The sequence below is a fragment of the Phycodurus eques genome, chromosome 7 (genome assembly GCF_024500275.1).
Source record: "Phycodurus eques isolate BA_2022a chromosome 7, UOR_Pequ_1.1, whole genome shotgun sequence".
NCBI classification, from domain to species: domain Eukaryota; kingdom Metazoa; phylum Chordata; class Actinopteri; order Syngnathiformes; family Syngnathidae; genus Phycodurus; species Phycodurus eques.
Window position 1 is genome coordinate 22,754,519 of NC_084531.1, and position 21,430 is coordinate 22,775,948.

At 42.8% G+C, this 21,430-nt stretch overlaps 2 protein-coding genes and 1 non-coding gene across 5 annotated transcripts in view; 2 read left to right on the forward strand and 1 right to left on the reverse strand.

The window, feature by feature from the left end:
* Nucleotides 1-8,671, forward strand: part of slco1c1 (solute carrier organic anion transporter family, member 1C1) — a 25,828-nt gene extending 17,157 nt beyond the window's left edge. Inside the window, exons 9-15 of one of the 3 annotated variants that reach the window (XM_061681080.1) lie at nucleotides 1,195-1,359; nucleotides 1,551-1,746; nucleotides 2,082-2,247; nucleotides 3,843-4,015; nucleotides 5,867-5,931; nucleotides 6,027-6,144; nucleotides 6,220-8,670. In XM_061681080.1, the coding sequence (XP_061537064.1) occupies nucleotides 1,195-1,359; nucleotides 1,551-1,746; nucleotides 2,082-2,247; nucleotides 3,843-4,015; nucleotides 5,867-5,931; nucleotides 6,027-6,144; nucleotides 6,220-6,454 (1,118 nt within the window). In that variant the 3' untranslated portion in view covers nucleotides 6,455-8,670. Of the gene's footprint in view, nucleotides 1-1,194; nucleotides 1,360-1,550; nucleotides 1,747-2,081; nucleotides 2,248-3,842; nucleotides 4,016-5,866; nucleotides 5,932-6,026; nucleotides 6,145-6,219 lie in introns of all 3 variants that reach the window. The other 2 variants (XM_061681081.1, XM_061681082.1) reach the window with 2 other exon arrangements.
* Nucleotides 8,289-21,050, reverse strand: dus4l (dihydrouridine synthase 4-like (S. cerevisiae)). Its single transcript, XM_061682217.1, has 13 exons — nucleotides 20,763-21,050; nucleotides 20,356-20,477; nucleotides 18,833-18,950; nucleotides 17,975-18,097; nucleotides 17,663-17,889; nucleotides 17,314-17,574; nucleotides 15,246-15,339; nucleotides 14,742-14,842; nucleotides 12,992-13,139; nucleotides 12,766-12,901; nucleotides 12,445-12,547; nucleotides 9,614-9,714; nucleotides 8,289-9,513 (listed from the first exon to the last, which is right to left on the reverse strand). The coding sequence occupies exons 1-13, from the start codon at nucleotides 20,849-20,851 to the stop codon at nucleotides 9,478-9,480; spliced, it is 1,659 nt and encodes a 552-aa protein (XP_061538201.1). The 5' UTR covers nucleotides 20,852-21,050; the 3' UTR covers nucleotides 8,289-9,477.
* A 220-nt stretch (nucleotides 21,051-21,270) lies between these two features.
* trnav-aac (transfer RNA valine (anticodon AAC)) lies at nucleotides 21,271-21,343 on the forward strand. The gene has a single exon. It is a non-coding gene; the product is annotated as a tRNA-Val (tRNA).
* Nucleotides 21,344-21,430: the final 87 nt, after the last annotated feature.

Sequence of the window (21,430 nt, forward strand, 5' to 3'; positions counted from 1 at the left end):
CCCTCGGGGGGTCCTGTGGGGGGTGCTTCGGGAGTATGGGGTACCGAACCCCTTGATACGGGCTGTTCGGTCCCTGTACGACCGGAGTCAGAGTTTGGTCCGCATATCCGGCAGTAAGTCGGACTCGTTTCCGGTGAGGGTTGGACAGCGCCAAGGCTGCCCTTTGTCACAGATTCTGTTCATAACTTTTTTGGACAGAATTTCTAGGCAGAATTCCGAGGATTAGAGGGGGTCCGGTTTGGTGGGCTCAGTATTGCATCTCTGATTTTTGCTGATGATGTGGTTCTGTTGGCTTCATCAAGCCGTGACCTCCAACTCTCACTGGAGCAGTTCGCAGCCGAGTGTGAAGCGGCTGGGATGAGGATCAGCACCTCCAAATCTGAGACCATGGTCCTCAGTCGGAAAAGGGTGGCGTGCCCTCTCCGGGTCGGGGATGAGATCCTGCCCCAAGTGGAGGAGTTCAAGTAACTTGGGGTCTTGTTCACGAAGGGAAGAAAGGAACGGGAGATCGACAGGCGGATCGGTGCAGCGTCTGCAGTGATTCGGACTTTATATCGATCCGTTGTGGTAAAGAAGGAGCAAAGCCGAAAAGCGAAGCTCTCGATTTACCGGTCGATCTACGTTCCTACCCTCACCTATGGTCACGAGCCGTGGGTCGTGACCGAAAGAACAACATCCAGGATACAAGCGGCCGAAATGAGTTTCCTCCGCAGGGTGTCCGGGCTCTCCCTTAGAGACATGGGTGAGAAGCTCGGTCATCCGGGAGGAGCTCAGAGTAGAGCCGCTGCTCCTTCACATCGAGAGGAGCCAGATGAGGTGGCTGGGGCATCTGATTCGGATGACTCCCAGACGCCTCCCTGGTGAGGTGTTCTGGGCACGACCCAGGATACGCTGGAGAGACTACGTCCTTCGACTGGCCTGGGAACGCCTCGGGATCCTCCCAGAAGAGCTGGAGGAAATGTTTGGGGAGAGGGAAGTCTGGGCGTCCCTGCTAAAGCTACTGCCCCCGCGACCGGACCTCGGATAAGCGGTAGAAAATGGATGGATGGATGTGTTTAATCTGTTTTTAATTCACGACAATTAATATATGTGAATGTCATTCCCATTTTCTACCAAAAAAATAAATATAATCACTCATTCACTCAGTCATTCATGAACTGAATATACTTTACTCCTCTTCATGTCTTTTCACAGATTTTATTCCAACCCTGCGGAGCCTGTTGGGCCACCCTGTTTATTTGATTTACTTGTGTGTGACAATCATCCAGCTCAACTCTCTTATCGGCATGGTCACGTACAAACCCAAGTACATCGAGCAGCACTTTAGGCAATCTGCCTCAAAGGCCAACTTTCTAATGGGTATGAAAGAACTGTGTATCACAGCCGAGAGCATAGAGTAGGAACACTTTTTTTTTTTTAAATTCTGGCTGGCCTTTTTAACCAAACACTACGCATTGTTCAATATGAATACAGGTGTTAATTAGTTCTAGTTTATTTTGCCTGTGATGAAATTTGACTTTATGATTCTGTGTTTTGTTCGCAAATCTCAGGTGTGATTAATATCCCTGCGGTTGCACTGGGGATTTTTTCTGGTGGCCTCCTGATGAAGAAGATGAAGCTCAACATAGCGGCGGCAGCAAAGTTCGCTTTTGTTACTTCCTTCATCGGGTATATCCTCTCGTTGTTCTTATTTGTGATGAGCTGCGAGAACGCCAAGATAGCCGGAGTGACTCTTCCCTACAACAGGTGGGTTGTTAAAATCTGTCAATACATCCTTTCACACCCAAAACTAACCACATACACAAAAATATACACGTGAAATATGCAACGAGTACAGTGGAATCTCTAACGTCGAACACAAACTATTCTGGGATGCTGGATGGCCTTCGATTTGTTTGCCCTTTGAAAAAAAATTTCCCCAAAGGAAATAACCAACTTTAGGACAAAAATGGCTAAATTAATGCAGCAAATTGAACTCTTGATAATGTAAATGATCGATGGGCCGTGGGTTCTACTTTGTTGGTACTGTACATATCACAAGCAGTATTTATTCGTATTTTCTCTTTTTCTCTTCCATCCAGTATGGAGGGCATATCTCACGACAAACACTCCGTTTTCACCACCTGCAACTCCAACTGTTTTTGTTCTGCAAATAACTGGGACCCGGTCTGTGGACGGAATGGCATCACATATGTTTCCCCCTGTCTTGCTGGCTGTACCAGCTCCACTGGTTCAGGCAAAAACACAGTAAGTGAAACTGTAAAAAAGTCAAATGCTGGACTCGAAAGCACATTTTAGCAGTACAGTAAGTGATTAATAATTAATTCTTTTACATTTCTGATGAATAAGATCGGCGGCACGGTGGACGACTGGTTAGAGCGTTTGCCTCACAGTTCTGAGGACTGGGTTTCAATCCCCGACCCCGCCTGTGTGGAGTTTGCTGCGTGGGTTTTCTCCGGGTTTCCTCCCACATCCCAAAAACATGCATGGTAGGTTAATTGAAGACTCTAAATTGCCCGTAGGTGTGAATGTGAGTGCGAATGGTTGTTTGTTTCTATGTGGCCTGCTATTGGCTGGCAACCAGTTCGGGGTGTACCCCGCCTCCTGCCCGATGATAGCTGGGATAGGCTCCAGCACGCCCGCGACCCTTGTGAGGAGAAGCGGCTCAGAAAATGGATGGATGGATGGATGGATGAATAAGACCACCAAGACCTACATTACATTAGAAATTTGGTTTCTCCCCAAGCACCCCGACTTACTAAATTATATCATATCTTGCCAAATTGACATTGACAACACTATAAACTGATCTGTCACAACAAACAGGAATTGTTACATTAAAATCACTCACCTAAAATTGCACTGCTGGAAAACCTCCCCCCAAAAAGAACAGAAAACAATATCGATTCAACACATAACCATCACAGTGTAACTCCAAGCCAGTCACACTACCGGTGGAATAGGATGTCCACATGACCAATTTGAAAGCAAATAAAAATGTAGCTAATTTTCTCCTCCGCCCTCTCATCAGGAGCATGCTCAGACATTTTTATGAGTGCATACAGGCACAAGGAGTCCTTACACACCAAACCCACTGAACCACGAGTTATCTTGAGGACATTTGCAGTTACTTTGTTCTCGACAAATTCCACTCTCTAATCAGTTGAAGTATATGAGTGATTGAGATCTGGGATGTACGATTCCACTGTTCTGTTGTTTCTTTGGGGGCAATGTATTTTGCAATAGATTTATAGAGGCTACAAAGCCAACCACCACAAAGGAATGTTGTTTCCTTTCCTTCAATCTTTGCTATTAGTTGTGGTAATGAAAGGGCTTGGACTTAGATGTCCATCCATCCATCCATCCATTTTCTACCGCTAATCCGGGTCGGGTCGCGGGGGCAGTAGCTTTAGCAGGGATGCCCAGACTTCCCTCTCCCCAGCCACTTCATCCAGCTCTTACAGGGGGATCCCGAAGCGTTCCCAGGCCAGCCGAAGGACGTAGTCTCTCTAGCGTGTCCTGGGTCGTCCCCGGGGTCTCATCCCGGTGGGACGTGTCCGGAACACCTCACCGGGGAGGCGTCCGGGAGGCATCCGAATCAGATGCCCCAGCTACCTCATCTGGCTCCTCTCAATGCGGTTACCAGAATTCATGTGGAAAAACGACATTATTTTTTATTTTTGCTTTGTTCACCAAATTCTCCATAGGAACCCGCTTTTTATTTATTTATTTTATTTTTTACAGAAAACAATCCAACAATGTCTATGAGAACATGCATCCAGGTTCACTTGTTGATGTTTGTGACTGTGTCTAACTATACAGGCCTATACGTGTTTGCCCAGGTCTTCTCAAACTGTAGCTGTGTTGGTGCGGCTGCTAACTTGACAGCCAATATAGGTCAGTGCTCCGATAAGGACGACTGTGACAGGATGTTCCCGTACTTCTTGGCTCTCTCCGTCATCACTTCATTCATCATCTCCCTGGGAGGAACGCCAGGCTACATGCTTCTCATCAGGTCAGACGAGCTCCAAAATTCACCCAAAAAAAAAAAGCTTAAATGACCTTCGTTCTTTGATCATTGAAGTTATTTTGAGATCTGTGAGTGGACGTAACGTGGTGCTGTGTTACTAGGAGATCTTTGATACAGATACAGATTGCGTGACTTTGATTTGGATAGCACATGATTAAATGCTTCGCACTGCATTGCTCAGGTCTCATTTGCGTGTGAATATGGGGGACTTTTGCTTCATTTAGATCCAAGCACGCAGAGACAATTTCATGGGTTATTTATAGTCTTAGTGTAATTTGCTATTTCTGGAAATGTTGTCTCTGTAGCTGGAAATCCTGCTGGGCCATGTGCCAACCTTTTCAAAAAGGAAAAAAAAAACAAAAAAACAAAGCCTCTTTCCATCACATGATTCTGTATTCAATCTTGAAAGATCAGTTTGTGCTGCTCAAAAATTAGATCAGAGCTGTGCCAAACAAATCATGCGAGTGATTCTCTGTGGCGAGCCCTGACGGGAAGAGCCGAATGTCACACACGCTTTACACGAAGCCTGTCTTAGCTCCTCAGTCAGCTACTGTAATATTAGTCATTCTTTGATGAGGATAAAGAATACACTGCTTCTGAGAATAGTGGACCCCTGCTATTCCTGGAGGATAGGGACCAGACCGTACCGCAAATAGCGTAAATTTGCGGATAAATGATTGATGATCATTATAATTGTATTGGGGGGGGGGGGGGGGGGGGGTCTGCGAATGAGTTGAATCCGCGGGTGCTGAACTACAAGTATGCAGGGGTTCACTGAATAATTCTATTATCCGTCCACAGGTGTTGCTCCACCATGTTTAAATATCTGCTGCTTAAAGGGCTATAACACCGAGACACCAATGCTTTTTGTTAGTTTCCCATTATGTGTTAGCATTAAGCTAGCGGACTGTAAGGCAAAGTTATGTGGTTGTTTTAAATACACAACATGTATATTCCTTTTTGTTTTATGTTTGACAGTAAACTTCAACTGGGAGTAGCAATAAACAGCTTGAAGCCTCGTTTTTGAAGAATTGTTCACCTGCTAAACTGCTGCTTGTTGTAAATTGAGTTGAGTTATGTTCACTGACACCATACTGTAATTGACCTGTGCTTTACACAACTAAAAACAACACCACTTCAACTAATTACGATGTTGAGTCTTACTTGCATGTTTTTGGAACCTGTGAGGGAGCTGGAGAGAACCAACGTAAGCAAAGAGAGAACATGCAAATTCCGCACAGGAAGCTCAGAACTGTGTGTTATGACAGAACGTCCTAACCACGAGCTCATCATGCTGCGCTGAAGTCATTCTGGATAAGTTATTCAATGATTTTTTGTTTTCGAGACTGCTGTCAGTCAAATGATCGGCAGTATTCACCAACAAAGCAAACACGAGTTTACATACATTTGTGAGTCACAATTTCATTTCGAGGTTGAACTTCCAAGTGGGATATTTGTGACTTCACAGTGCTCCAGAGTAGGTTTTTGGCTAACATTATCCAGATCTGTGTCTTGCCACAGTCCAACATACTCTTTGGACTCGTTTCTTTGTGTTTGTGCTATTTCAAAAGGGAAAACGTATAGTTTGTAGTTTGGATTTGAAATATGTAATTTGTGACATCAGTCCTGGCGCTTCTATCTAATTTCTCTATCGAAACTTAGACGATCCCCAAATGAAGGTATACAAGAAAAAGTAAGGAGCGGGTACAACAAAGGATTTAAATACTCTGCTGTTATTCCAATCAGACCTTGAATGTTGATCTTTGTGATGCAGGTATTATTGCTGATTCTTTTAACTGAATGTAGAATACATGACTCCAAATTTCTTTCTTATAGGTGCATCAAACCACAACTAAAATCATTTGCCTTGGGATTCCATGCTTTAGCAACTCATACACTCGGTAAGTTCCTCAAAAACGTATCCACCCGTAGTTGATATCCTCGGTTTTTTGTTTTTTTCCTCCTGCACTAAAATTAGTTCACTCTTTGTATACAGCAGGAATTCCAGCACCCATTTACTTTGGAGCAATCATTGACACCACATGTCTAAAATGGGGTCAGAAGCGCTGCGGTGGAAGAGGAGCTTGTAGGATCTATAACACTACAGCATACAGGTAGAACTTTCCGTGTTAAGTCATACGTGCTGTATTTCCACATGAGCTGCAATCTTTTCAATTATTTCCTCTTAGGATAGCCTACCTGGGCCTGACTCTCGGCCTGCGGACAATCTCGTTTCTAATTTGCATCCCGGGCTTCATCCTGCTCAGTAGGCAGCTGAAGGAGGAACACGACACCCTTCGTGGATCTCTAGCCAATGGCGGAACGGAGCTTGAAGTGCTCAGAAAAGACGAATTTGTAATCTCAAACTCCAAGACATTGCAAAGAACGTCAGAAAACGGCACGGATCGTGAGACACGACTCTGATTCCCCAGGGGGAAAAAAAGACCTCTCAGGACCAACCTCCTCTTTTCATCACACATGCACATGAACAAACTTTATCTATACACCCACACACACACACAATGATACATTTGCAGGGAATCATATTAAATCTTAATATTTAAAGTATAAATTCTATATTTACTACTTCATGTGCTTTGAGGATTTGAGAGACATTTGTTATACTGTAGTTGAAATATTTGTCTTGAATGTATTGTAGTTGTTTTTCAAAAAAAGAAATGGGTATAACACTGTTTTTATGTATGGAGTATTAGTGCCACACTGAAAAGAAATACAATAACAACAAAGAAATGTGAGGAAAAAAAGATGGTTAGGAGAATAAAGTTGTAATATGAAGGGGGGGAAAAGAAAATCAGTATTACGCAAATAAAATCCTTTTTTTTTTTTTTTTTAAGAAAAAAGTTGTAATATGAGAATTAAATCTTAATTCTAATTTTAATTATATGCTCGCTCTCTCACTTTCTGTAGAGACCTGACATAAATTCATCAGGTCATTACAGTGACAGTGACAGTGGGGGGAATAATAATAAAATCATCACTTTGTGGCCCACAAGTTCAATGCCGAAAATACATTTTTTTTTTTAAGGCTCCACCGTGTCTGGCTTAGAATTGTCATCTCCCTTGTAAGGCGTCCTTGGGGTAAGAGTTGAAATGTGTCTTGTTTGTGAACTGCGAAGCTAGTGCCAGACCCTGTGAGGAAGGGACACATACAGTAGACAAGTAGGACAGGAGCAGTAAACCTTCATGCTGTGAAGATTACTGACTAGTGTGTGGTAGGATCAGCACCCGTTTAAAGAATTTGAGTGAGAGGACAGTCCAGGAAGACAAAGGGATAACAAGGGCTGTGTACAAAAATGAGAGCGACACAACACCAAGCCACTGAATCCCACGAGCCTACTGTGTGCGCTTATGATCCGTCATCATCACACATGCATGCGAGTTATCAGCAATGTCCAGACTCGAGGACAGAGGACTCGGCTCGTGGGCAGTGCCGACCGGGGAGCGCAAGGACTACAGCACACCACTTACGCCCAGCCCCGCCCCTCATACAATGAGTGGAACTGCAGGGGTAGAAGAGTGCAGCAGGGGCACAAGGAACAGCATTTAACAGCACTATCGCCACTCGCGCCACGCCCCCCCCCCCCAAGAAAACCCTGAATTTATTGTGCCAAAAAAGTGCCTTGGATGGGATTACATGCAGTACAGTTATGTGGTGGTTTTAAACTAAGTGCGTAAATTGTCATATCAGAAAATGTGGGAGAAAGCCAGAGAAACCTGAACCTCAGAACTGTGAGTCAGACTTGCTAACCACTAGATCGCCATCCTGCCCTGAGTGGATCCGTAACATGAATTCCAGACCACAATCTCGTGACTCAGTGCACTGATGTAGCAACACTGAAATAGGTTGACCAAAAAGCTGACATACAGTACGAACTGCCTCTAGTGCTTTGCAACAATTCTCGGCAGTGCTTTGCTCCGGAAGCAGGCCGCAAATTACATTCATATCTTCAAAAACAGCATCTTTGTAGTCACCATGGCGATGATTTACTGCCATGCTTGCCTTGTGTTGTATGGAGGTTACCATGCAATAAGATGTGCCAAACGCTGCCCTCGGCTTTTGACCAATGGCTCAACTGTGACACAAATAGTTTATTCATATTGCCGATACATATTTAGCTCTACCTCGACATTGTTAGACTTTACACGAGTGACTTTCTTTTGTGACATTATTGCAGGGGTTTGTGTGCACTGTGCCTGTGTGCAGAAATTGATACCAAAACCCCAACAAAGACAGATATGATTTTTCTCAGGTGTTTATTATTTTTCATTTTTTGGGGGGGAAAAACAAACTAATACACTAAGCTATTGTACATTCAGAATATGTAAATAAAATGTCCTCATAAATGTAGAGAATATTGTTTTGTAAGACTTTATCCCAATTGAGGATATACTGTATACTGTAGGTTCAACTGTATCGTGGTTACTGTCTTTGAATTCAGCTGTATCAGACAAAAGTGTTGAGTACATACATAAGAGCGGCAACAAAGTGATAAGAATGTATATAATTTTTAAGGATTATTTTTGTAAAAATGTCCAAAAAGAAATGTACCTTACAAGTAATAAAACTTTTAATACCCAATCCAAAAATGTCTTGGGGTGTATTGTTTAAAATGCAGGATTAAAAAAATAATAATACAAAATAAACATTCCACATCTTCCTGACAGGCACGTTTGGTTTACATGTGTCAATCCATACCCGTATAGCACATCTCCTATAGATTAAGTGAAACATTGGTGCATTTGGGAAACAAACCTTTAGAACAAACATTTCCAACACAGTAAAACTCACACTCTGTCACCATAACACCCCCAAAAATTGACCCACATGACCCCCTAATTGACCCACATGTTACCTCTTCCATATTTTACGTGGACACACTCAAATTAAGACATGACCAAAATGGGGGAATTGCTTGATGTTGGGAATCGCTACCACAATGCTTCACCGCTAAAATTAAAGTACATACAAAAACAAAACAACAACTGTGACAGAATGATTTGACAGCCCGTGCCTGCGGCATCTAAATAAACAAACTTGTGAGAGCAGCAACTTTTCACTAGTGATGGAGTTCGGGTGTAAGGGAATGAGCCATGAGGAGATTTAAAAATATACAAAAGAAAAATGATCATTACAGAGAATGACTAAACTGAAAGAAAGCTCAACGGCCCCCCCCCCTGAAAACCATGCTGAGATTCTCCATAGCAGTCCCAAAGAAAAATAAAGAGCATTGACTCGAGCATTAACCCTCTTAGTCACACAGTGCCAGGCAGAAACAGGAAAGCGAGCGTAAGGCGCCAGGAGACCCCCCCCCCCAAAATAATTGTAAAAAAAAACAAAAAAATCGGCTCTATTCAAAAGCGTGTGTGTACTTCAAGTATCGTTTGCACTGTTCACAAGGAGTTGCGTGGAGAACTTGTTCCAAAGTTTAGTCTTCCTTTTTGTTTACAGGACTTTGAATATTCTGGAAGACAAAGAATATTGGGGGGAAACGTTACTGTGTAGTTGTTGAGGACTACTTGGCTTGACGCTAATATAAATCAGCTTTTCGAAAAAAGCATCACCTGAAGCTCTTGATGTTCTTTAAGCAGTCTGTCGTACTCCCTGGCAAGACCATCCGTCTGTTTCTTCAACCCATCTGCATCGCTCTCGGACTTCTTCAGTGCTGTATTTTACACACCAACACACAGGGATCAAAACCGACTGCCAAGTTTGAACAAACAACACAAATGGGTCAAGAAATTGTGAAGAGACGTATTGTTTGTTCTACCACTGTGGTAAGTGGCAGTTTGTGCAACCAGCAGCGCACGCTCTGACATGCTCGAGGGCAGTGGATGTCAATGAATTAATTGTGAAGCCAAGCTACACACAAACACAAAAAAATACAGTACAGTGAACCCCTACTATTTGTGAGGATGGGGACCGGACCTGAGTGGAAATAGAGACAATTGATAATTGGATAATTTAAACTCATTATAATTGCATTTGGGGGAACATTTTTTTTTTTTTTTTTTTTTTATTCAAACCCCAAGAATTCTTGAATAAGTGGGGATAAACTGCCAATAAGTGTTTTTGGGGACTGTTCCCCCGTGAAAAAGAAAAACGAAAATAACGTGAAAAAAAAATGAACAATTAAATCCAGGAACCGGTGAATCCACGGGAGCCGAAGTACGCAAGGGTCCACTTTGTGTCCTGCTAACAACATCCTGCTACTTGGTGTTGGTCAACAGCCAATCACCGGGCACATTTTAGGGCTGGGCAATACAACCTAAAATTCATATCACTGTATAAATGGAATCCCTTCACGCCAATGATATATTATATATCGCAATATAAACTATAAAAATTATAATGGAAGTATTTCTCAAAAGGTTACAGTCCCTTAGCAAAACTAAATATACAAAATACCATAAAAAAAACAAAAAAAAACTAAAAGAATGTCATTTTGAGGACATTTATTCAACTCAAAATTGAAACTTAGCACTCTAAAGTGCCCCTCCTTGAGCCGTCACCTTATTGTGGTGGAGGGGTTCGTGTGTCCCGGTGATACTAGGAGCTAAGTTGTCTGGGGCTTTATGCCCCTGGCAGGGTCACCCATGGCAAACCGGTCCTAGGTGAGGGACCAGATAAAGCACGGCTCAGAAGACTCTTATGATGTACAAAAACATTGGAAAACGTTTTCCCTTCCCCGGATGCGGGTCACCGAGCCGCCCTCTATAGCCAGGCCTGGAGGTGAAGCTCAAAGGCAAGCACCTGGTGCACCCATGGGGCCCACACGAAAGGGTAACATGGGCTCACCACCTGTGGGAGGGGCCATAGGGGTCGGCTGCAGTGTGAACTGGGCGGTAGCCGAAGGCAGGGCCCTTGGCGATCCGGCTATAGAAGCTGGCTCTAGGGATGTGGAACGTCACCTCTCTGGCAAGGGAGGAGCCTGAGCTGGTGTGAGGTCGAGAAGTTCCGACTAGATATTCTCAGGCTCGCCTCCACACACGGCTTGGGGTTTGGTACCAGTCCTCTCGAGAGGGGTAGCCTCCCGCCACCTTCGGGTGGGGGATGGGTCCTGACTGTTGTTTGTGTGTATGCACCAAACAGCAGTTCAGAGTCCCCACCCTTTTTGGAGTCCTTGGAGGGGGTGTTGGAGAATGCTCCTGCTGGGGACTCCATCGTTCTGCTGGGTGACTTCAATGCTCACGTGGGCAATGACAGTGAGACCTGGAAGGGCGTGAATGGAGGGAACGGCACGTCACCGATCAGAAACCGAGCGGTGTTCTGTTACTGGACCTCTGTGGTCTTCACCGATTGCCCATAATGAACACCATGTTCAAGCATAAGGTCCAAGGTCCACACATGCACTTGGCACAAGGACACCACAGGCTGCAGTTTGATGATCTACTATGTGGTCGTGTCATCGGATTTGCGGCCGCATGTCTTGGACACAAAGGTGAAGAAAGGGGCGTAGCTATCAATTGATCCACACCTGGTGGTGTGTCTGCTCCGATGGTGGGGGAAGATGCCGGTCAGACCTGGCAGGCCCAAACGTATTGTGAGGGTCTGCTGGGAACGTCTGTCAGAATCCCCTGTCAGATGGAGTTTCAAATCCCACGTTCCGCGGAAGGCGGGGGACATTGAGTCTGAGTGGACCATGTTCCGCACCTCAATTCCTGAGGCGACCGACCAGAGCTGTGGCCATCATCATAAATATCTAATCTACCAATATACTTTTGACCTTAGAGTCTCCTCACTTTTTTCCATTATTAAAAGCCTTTTTAAAAAAAAAAAAAAAAAAAAAAAAATTCAGTGAGCTGTAGAGGATTAATGGCATTTCAATTCGTTTCATTGGGGGAAACTTGACTTTGCTACACAAGTAAATTGCGGTACTCGCTTCGTCACGCAACAAATTAAACTCTTGGGTCAAGGCACCAATTTCTTTGGCAATTGGCTTCATGTTAATGACTTTGCACAAAAAAAGTGTCTTGCGGAAAAGACAGAGCATGTTCCCTGACAGTGTTTGTTTGTACATGCAGTATATTGCTCAAACATTAAGTACAAAAGTAAACCATTTTTCCATGAACACAAAAAAAAATGTCACAATTTTCAGGATGATGACACTCACCTGTGGTTCAATTCTTCTTCTTTTATCCTGTAATTTAGCATTACCGGACTTGTATAAACGAGTGTGTACTCCTCATTTTTGCAACATTAATTTCTTAGAAATGAAATGGACTGTACACATTTCAAAAATATCAAATATGGATCACATATGTGGGTGTATTTTAATCATACAGTCTAGTACCCTGCATAAAATACTGAGTCTGAAAGGAAACATATAGTTTTCTAACAAATCTGTAGGTGTTGGCGTACTCGTTTAAGTGGAACACAGTCAAATGGCACTAACCGTCTTCTGAAGTCTTCAGGTCATCTTTCAGTTTCTCCACCTCTTTCCTCAACAGCTCCATACCCTCTGCAGTTGCTTTGTCTCCTGTCCCCTCCATCAGAGCCTGAAATGATACGTCGAGGACATACCGTTAAAAGAGCTGGGTGGCATCCAATTAGCCATCAAAAGTGCATTCAGTCACAATTAAAGGGGCCACTGCTGGGGCATGGAGGTACGACGTTGGGAGTGGAACTTCCACCAATTGGTGAGAAAAAAAACAGATCTTGATGTATTTATATACTGGTATGTATCTATATCCATCTATCTATCAGCGGCGGGTACCTCCTTCAGCAGCTCGTTGTCCTCCAAGTACTTTTTGGCAGCTTTGTTAGCATTTTCAGCCTGTGCCTGCAGAGCAGCAGTGGTCCCGGACACGGAAGCCAGTTGGTTTATCAGGGTGACCACTCGCTTCATAACCCTTTTCATCCAAATAAAAAAAATAAAAATAAAAAAAGGTTTAAACTGAGTTTTATTTATGTTTGATCTGTCAGAATGAAGCAAGACTCACAGCCAGAGGAAGACAGCAAAGCCAGAGATGTAAAGGTTCCGCTGGCCCCGGAAAAGCTTCATGTGCATGTGGTCATGCATGTTGGGCAGCAGCTTGGCATCTCTGCCGAGATCTTTAACGGAGTACTTCCTCACCTCACGGACCGCGTCTACGGGAGGAGGTGCAAGCCGTATTGTAATGCCAACAAACAAAGCTCCAAATTCTCAAAAACAAAATTGTTGTGTAATTTCAGATCATTGAGCATCTGTAAAAGAAAAAAAAACCGATGACCACAGAACCTGAAAGTTATTGTGACACAGAAATAACAAAAGCTGGGGAGTTGTGACACTCCCCTGGCTGCTCAGTACAATATGTGACACATGCAACATGTTTTTGAACTACAGAACGATGGCACGGCCCCTCTTGAGCCATAAACCCAGATGGCCTCCGGCAACTTATAGACTGGTCGAGGCTAATGGGTGTGCCGGCCTTGCAATCAATACCAGGAAGACCGCGAGTATGCAGTAGCCAAGTAACCGTCATGCTAGAACACATACGTTCCTTAATAAAAACCTCGCAGTCAAAACTAAAGTCTCTGTGTATGAGGCAATGTGTGTCAACATTGCTGTATGGTTGTGAAGCATACCGCCGCCATATTAGGGTCCTTGAACGTTTTCACATCTCTTGCCTCCAATGTATCCTGGGCCTACTTTGGTGGCACAAAGTTAAAGCACATTAGGTTCACACTGTGATAATATGGAATTTATTTTGGAATATAAGAGTAGCTAAGATAAAATATTTTGTTAATACAGTCAGCCAGAGCTGCTGAGCTTTCCTGTCATACTGTGTTGTGTGTTTTTGTAGGCACATTAAGGACTAAAGTCCTGCTTTTTTTTTTTTTTTTTTTTTAATTCCTCATTCCAAAAAAAAAAAAAAAACACCAATCAAGCAACACTGAATGGGTGGCAACAATGGGGAAATTAAATGCCAGTATTTTGATAGTAAAACGCCCATCAAATACATGAATGATACTGAAAAAAGAAACATGAACATGTTCATTTTTGGACTGGTGAAATTAGTTAAAAATTTTGAATGAGCAGAATTAGCTCATTTTTTGGAATTGTGAACTGAACTTTGAACTAGTTTGCATAGAAAATTAACTTTCCCAACAATCGCAACCATAGGACTGAAAAGTTATTGTGACATAGTAGAAGCATAACAATGAAAGTAGTTATGAAAAAAAAAAAAAAAGTAGCTGCAACTCTAACCTGGTTACTCAGCACAACATTTAGCATAAGTTTGTTTATCCCCCATTTTGATGCCACCACAGAAGGGTAATGGTGCTTGCAAAAAAAAGGGGGGGGGGGGGAGTTGAAGACAACCATGGAAACTTGTTGCCACATACAGTAGCATAGAAATAAAAGCTAGAACAATTCTGTCCTGGCTGTGACCAATTCCAATAATTATTTGTATGAAAAACACTTCTCGGCTACACATTTAAAACAATCATATGAAAAACAACAACTACGGCAGTAAATGAGCGTGCCGTGTGGGGACATATTCTTGTGCTGCGTGTCCTTCGTAAGCCCCTGCACAGTTTTATGATGGGGACAGATTGACTCTGGGACTGATTCTTTGTAATTTGGAGCAGAAAATGTATCCTGAATCCCAACAAATCAACATTCAGGCAGCATTCTAGAATGGGTTGTGTTTGATTTGTTTACTTTGAATTTATTTATTTTTTGTAAATCCTAAACAACAACGCACTTACCAAGGAAAAGCACAATAAGTATGATAATCATTGTAAGAAAGACTTTGTTCCAAAAGCGGGCAACCGGGCTCCAGATTCTCAAATTGAAAGCGCTCTGCCATCTGAAACACACACACACACACATACACACACGCAAAGTTATCACACTTGATCCCTCAAAGCGGGGTACACACAAATCGATAATTGGGCTTATTTGAGCCTGACTCGCCCCTTCCGATCAAAGTCAGCAAAAGGACTTGTCAAATACTGATGCTAAACATGTAAATTTACAGTTGTTTGAGCTGTTATAAGCAAAATATATATATATATTTTTTATAAACGCAACCCACACCACAAGATAAACGCCCAGCATATTCCTTTAGAGGCATGTGAAACATGCTGACTTGATCAAAAAGGTTGGAATCGGGATCAAAGTAGACCCAGTTATCGAATTGTGTGCACCCTGCATGTCTTTTTGTTAATTTTTTTTTTTTTTAAGGTTTAGTCTAAAACATTCTGCATCACCTCTTAGCTGAAATGAAGGGCAAACAGAGGATGACAAGTATGCCTATCTCCATATAAAGGAAGAAGGCCACAGCAGTCCATTGCAACGTCATCTCTCAGAGGTGATGACAACTTGGAGAGAGAGGAAGAAAAAAAAGAGCAACAGGGCAAGATTAGGGAACACTGGTTTTACAACCTCCGTCATCTTGCGACAGGTTCGAGAGAAGGCGTGGTCCATCCTTCACTTGAGCATTTTCTACCCGTATGTCAACACCATTTGGGCTCACTTACTCCGAGAAACAAGTTTAAACAGTACATGACACGGCGCAACGCCATCTCAAGCGAAAAGTGTGACGTGAACTACTCCTCACAAAAGGCACGACCGCGGCTCCATGTGACAATCATACTTGTTCACATTTCCCGAGCATGGCAAATATTCGAAAGGGACTTGTACCCTGATTTACGTTACAAGCCATTTTATTTTTAAATATCAGTTTCTTACACACGAAGAACGCCGCTTGTTGACTTACAGGCAAAGCTCACAATCGACGACTAAAAGAAAATCAACTTTTGACTCAACAATAATTGGGGGCATGAAAAGTTCTGTCCGTCTGCTTTCTACACTTCCCGTTCATGCACCCCACAACACTTCCGGTAAGCAGCTCTTCCGCTGCTTCCTTTCAAATTAAAACTTAAATGCGCTCATGTTTTGCGCGTTATGGCAAAAACACGCCACAGCAGCAAAAATGTTGTCAACCATACGATAGCAAATGCTCTCCGCTATTAACGAAGGTAGTTTGTATCTCCCAAACGGCTCATTTAGTTCTCTTAAAATGCTCTTGTTTTGAAGGTAAATTACATCTGGCCTGCTTCAGTCAACATCATTAATTTCAGTTTTTTCATGTAATGGATCATGATTGAAAAGAAAAAAAAACATCAGACACCAGCACATAGGGGTCAATATAAAGTTTTATTATTGACAATACTTCCTTTGAAAGCAACACGGAGGTTTGGCCAACAGATGGAGCTCTTTTTAAGTGTCAAACGCTTCGAACCAGTTAATTATTTTAGGCCAATTGTCTCAAGGTGAGTCATTGCTTCAAAAAGCCTCGGTTTCTCTATCCCTAGCAACACGATGCTCCCATTCATTAATTAACGAAAATAAGCGTGAATAACCCGATAGCTCGTGGTCGGCTTTTGACTTCCATAGGTTTTCTGCCAACCGAGACACCACATCACCATTTGGTGACATCACGGCAAAGGCTCCCATTAGTGCGCCTCAAGAGCCTCTATTTTTATTTTTGGATTTATTCTTTTTGAAGGGGACCAACCATTCTGGTCTCAATGAAGATTTTGACCTTTCACCCTTCTTGTTATCACGGTGCCATAAATGTTTCAGAAATAATGAAACCTGTTAATTATTGTATAAATGTTAGCTGATTTATGTGGATGTCCATAGCATTCTCCTCGCTAGGCATTATATGTGCCACTAATTTATTCATAATTTGTTTTTGATGTTAAAAATGAAGGTTACATATTTATTTTATTTAATAATTGGATGGGCAGCACAGCGGATGACTGGTTAGCATACCTGCCTCACAGTTCTGAGGACTTGGGTTCAAATCCAGCCTCCCCTGTGAGGAGTTTGCATGTTATCTCCATCCCTGCGTGGGTTTTCTCCAGGTACTCCGGTTTCCTCCCACATTCTAAAAACATGCATGGTAGGTTAATTGAATACTAAATTGTCCGTAGTTGTGAATGTGAATGGTTTTTTGTTTATATGTGCCTTGTGATTGGCTGGCGACCAGTTCAGGGTGTACCCCGCCTTTCGCGCAAAGTCAGCTGAGATGGGTACCAGCACGCCCAAGTGAGGATAAGCGGTTTGGAAAATGGATGGATGAATAATTGGATATCCATTCATACATATTCTAGTGTGAGTGAGTGTGAATGGCTGTTTGTCTCTACATGCTCTCCGATTGGCCGGGGACCAGCGCATGCTATACCCTGTCCCAAAGTCAGGTGGTATAGGCTCGAGCTCACTCACGACCCAAATGAGAGAAGTGCTATTGAAAATGGATGGACGCTCATGTTCCCCAATCATGCGCTGAACCATATGTGTTCTGGAGGTAGTCTATTACAGCTGATGTACTACATAAAGAATTGAATACTTTTCTCTCAGGCTGAGCGCTAACCCTATCAAGCATGTAGATGAGATGATTGTGGAAGCAAGTAAATGGAGTGCCCTGCTGTACAGAAATGTCCACCCAGTCCCATATGCACTCCAAAGGTGTTTCTTCATGGCCTGCGAACAATGCCGGGTTAGCGAGCAACCCTCGCGCTGCCATCACACCTAGAACAAATCAAAAGGAAATTAATTTCAACTAAATATTTTCACAGAAGCAATTTGGATAAACAAAAAAAAAAAACACAAGTCTCACCATCAACACCAGTGAGCTGGTGAACAGACTCCACATCACATGGGTACTTTATGTCCCCGTTGGCAATGACCGGAATGGGCACGCTGTCTTTGATTGTCTTTATGGCGTCGTAGTGTACTGGCTGGTGGCGCTCCTCCGATGTACGACCGTGCACTGTTATCCACGATACACCTGCTGACTCAGCCTTCTGGCACAGATCAACTGTCTTCCTCAGGTCGTCGTGAATTCTACAGATTAAGTCAATTTGATTGTGATTATCTTTTTAAAAACATTTTTTTTTTTAAACCAGGAATGAATAGCTTTCTCTTTTACCTTATTTTGATGGATGTTGTATAGTTTGGATTGTCCACTTGGTTCCTGACATGTCTGACCATGTCTTTAACCAGTTCAGGGTTGTTGATAAGGCACGCGCCATATCCTGCGGACATGGCCCATCTGAAAACAATATAATTTTATATAACAGATGTACAGTGGAGCCTCGATAAAACAGACACCGATGTAATGGATATCGGATAAAACGGACCATCACGACGAAACAACGTGTCCAAAAATAGTTTCCAGTTGTCACTTAAACCGCCGGTGACTAAGTCTATTAGTTCCAGAATTGGCCATCGTTGTCTCCTGGCGCTGTGGCACAATGCAGGCAAAGAATGGGACTGACATATTTCCGGGTCGCAGATATAAAAAACAAACTAAAAAATAGATCCAATTCCAAAAGCCGTGCCTCCTACGTGGCGGGAAAAAAAAAAGTGCTTCACTGTAACGGACAATCGGCTATATCGGATGACGTCCACCCCCCCACCCACATTAGTGCGTTCTATCGAGGTTCCACTGTATATTAATACTATCATATTGAAGCTGCCTCATGTTACTAAACGTAGTTATTCTAATAGCTACTGAGATCAAAACATGGTCAAATGTAAGGCTGGATTTACACTGCATGGTCAAAGTGACACTTTTCAGATTTTTTGCTCTAAAATGAGACAATTGGGATATGCGTCATGGCAGTGAAAATAGGACCGACCGACCGACCGCGCGCACGCACGCACGCACGCACGCACACACACACTAGAGGCAGATATCTGCAGATCAGAATCAGGCTCCTTCCAAATGTGGACCGGCTGTGTAAATCCAACCTAAGAATGGAACGTAAAGAAGGGAGACATGCACCTCTGGGGGCATCCACAGTTAAGGTCAACTCCATCAGAGAACGGTGCAACTGCACACGTTGCATCAACCAGAGTCTGAGCATTGTGGGCAGCAAACTGCACAATCAGGGGTCTGTCACCTATGGCAGACAATGAACAGAAGTAAGAGTACAGCATTAAAAAGACAAAACAAAACCAAAAAAGTAGCGATCTATTAGGGGTGGGCCATAGAAATTGCCTTCGATATAATTGTTTAACGATGTGGAATTTCCCATTATCGAGTATTCATATCGTCTCTAAAAGAAAACAACCAAATGGGTGCATGGACAGCATAGAAGGAAGAGAGAAAAGAGGAAGTGCATTAAGTCCTCATTCGCAGAATCAGTCGACATGATTCAGTCACGTGACTCAGTGGGAAGCAAAATGGACTCACTTTCAAAGCAACCTTTTCAGGAGTTCAGAATCTTTATTTGCCAAGTATGTCAAAAACACACGAGGAATTTGTCTTAGCAGCTTAACAAGTGGGTCGATTGAAACAATGGACCTCATTGGAACGCCTGCAGCCTATAGTTTGTTGTTGGCCAACAGGAAAATGACACAGGCCACCCAATGTAGGTGCTGGCTTCCCTAACGCAGCCAGTTTAAAACCGAGACAAAGAGAATGGACCATGCTGTTTCGATCATATATTAACTGGAGGATGTATTTTTTTTGGAAAACATTTACAAAGAAAACTGTGCCCTGTCAAAATCATCCCGACTGGTGGTGAGGCTAATGGACGAGCTAGCGAGCATAGTCCTACTGCCGCAGCTGTTTGCAAGTAAATACTGTATTTCAATATCCCATCACCTATCACCGACTGCTTTAGTTATTTGAACTATGCTCTGTATTACCAATATCAGCTGCTAAACTTGTCACCTGGAAAAAAACTTTGAAAAAAAGATTCCGCATTCATTCATCCATGACTTTGGCTAAAGAAGAGAGGACAAAATCTGCATAACGCACGAGTCATCAAGCAAACACGTACCCTATGACAAAAACAAGTAAACGTTGGCAAGACATAAAGAACGCCATCAACGCCATTTCTCTCTGCAGTGTTCTTGCTCAATTTGTATGCCAGTGTGTGCTGTAGTTACAAACTTGTCTATTTGGTTTAAATATTGAATTGGTCTTACATTTTGATGTCATCTTAATTTTGGGACATTTGTTTAAATTTTTTTGCTTAACAAAAGCTTAGCTAATATACGATTGTGCAAACCTAATTTGTCATATTCTCCTGTACACAAGATGGAAATAATTAATTGTTAAACATTGCCATACATTATCCTTGTGCAGTGTTTTGTAGAAGATGTTATGAAACACTTTAAGAAATAAACAAGCGCTGTTGTTCTGAAACGCTGTGTCTATCACTAAATGTCATGGCAAGCAAGTAGAGATTTACACAATTTTTTTAAAAAAATAGGATATCGTCAAATTATCGTTATCGAGATATTTACCCCTACGATCTATCAGTCGTGCTCGACAGACGCTGAATTACTGCTACTCACACTCATTTGTGGTGAATTCACTGTCTCTTGCTTTGACGGATCGCACAAAGTCGGACGCAACTATCATTGGAGTGAAGCAAATGTCACAGTTGTACTTCCTCACCAATGACCTGAAAGCCAGCCTGTGGAGAAATGATAATACAGGACGTCATATGAGTCACTGGCCAGCCACTGCAATATGCATGAGGTTTAAAGACAACATTTATAGCAGAAATGATTTGTCACTGTCAGAAATACATTAAACAAACATGATAGTGTGTTGGTTGTAAAATACAATGGCGCAGAACTGCATGGCATCAAAAATGACATGTCTGCCTTTAAAGGAGGTAGGCTAAGCAAAACATTACAAAACGCCTCAACGGAGGTTAACGCAGAGACGAAAATCCATGACAAAGGATCAAACTTACTTTGAATATCGAACCATGGGCGCACAAATCTTGACCACATTTCCTTCTTCAAACATGCCCATGACGCTGTTGGAGTTCGTGGTCTTCATCGTTGGCACTTAGCATAAGCAGCTAACGCTCCTCGGTGCCCACTGGTCGATTTTGGCGAAACGCCCCTGTCAATTTTCCTTTAACCGATTCAAATCAAATCAAACATCAACACAATTTTGCTAAGGAAGCTACAGATATTAGCAAAGGTTTAGATTCGTGTTCAACACATGTACGCAAAGGCTCTTGCGTCCAAGACGCCGGGAAATGTGGGCGTGGCCTGTGAAAACTGACGCCCAAAACACAAACAAACAAAAAACGTCAAAATAATTAAGGTTTGCCTACCAGTTAGAAATACTTAAAATGTGACAAGATAGAAAAATATAAATTGCAACGAGTGGTGGTTTGGATAAAGCATGTGTCATAGAACGGTGCGTCATTAAGGCCTAAAAAGGCCTTAATGTCGGCTAGGAGATCAGCAGTTTCCATAGTGTAGTGGTTATCACGTTCGCCTAACACGCGAAAGGTCCCCGGTTCGAGACCGGGTGGAAACACGTTTTCTTTTCTGAGAATAAAATGTTACTAAAGTTGAATTACTTGTAAATAAAGTCCTATCAATGTCCCCGTGATATGGAAGTTTA

Bases quoted from the DNA above. Each gene is read 5' to 3' on its own strand.
- dus4l (XM_061682217.1), bottom strand. From the start codon at position 20,851: ATGAAGACCACGAACTCCAACAGCGTCATGGGCATGTTTGAAGAAGGA. The intron at 15,340-17,313 runs CATGAGCGTCCA...ATCACCTCTGAG, and splicing joins TTCAGCGCATGATTGGGGAA to AGATGACGTTGCAATGGACT. The intron at 12,902-12,991 runs GTGAGTCTTGCT...TTGGATGAAAAG, and splicing joins TTTGCTGTCTTCCTCTGGCT to GGTTATGAAGCGAGTGGTCA.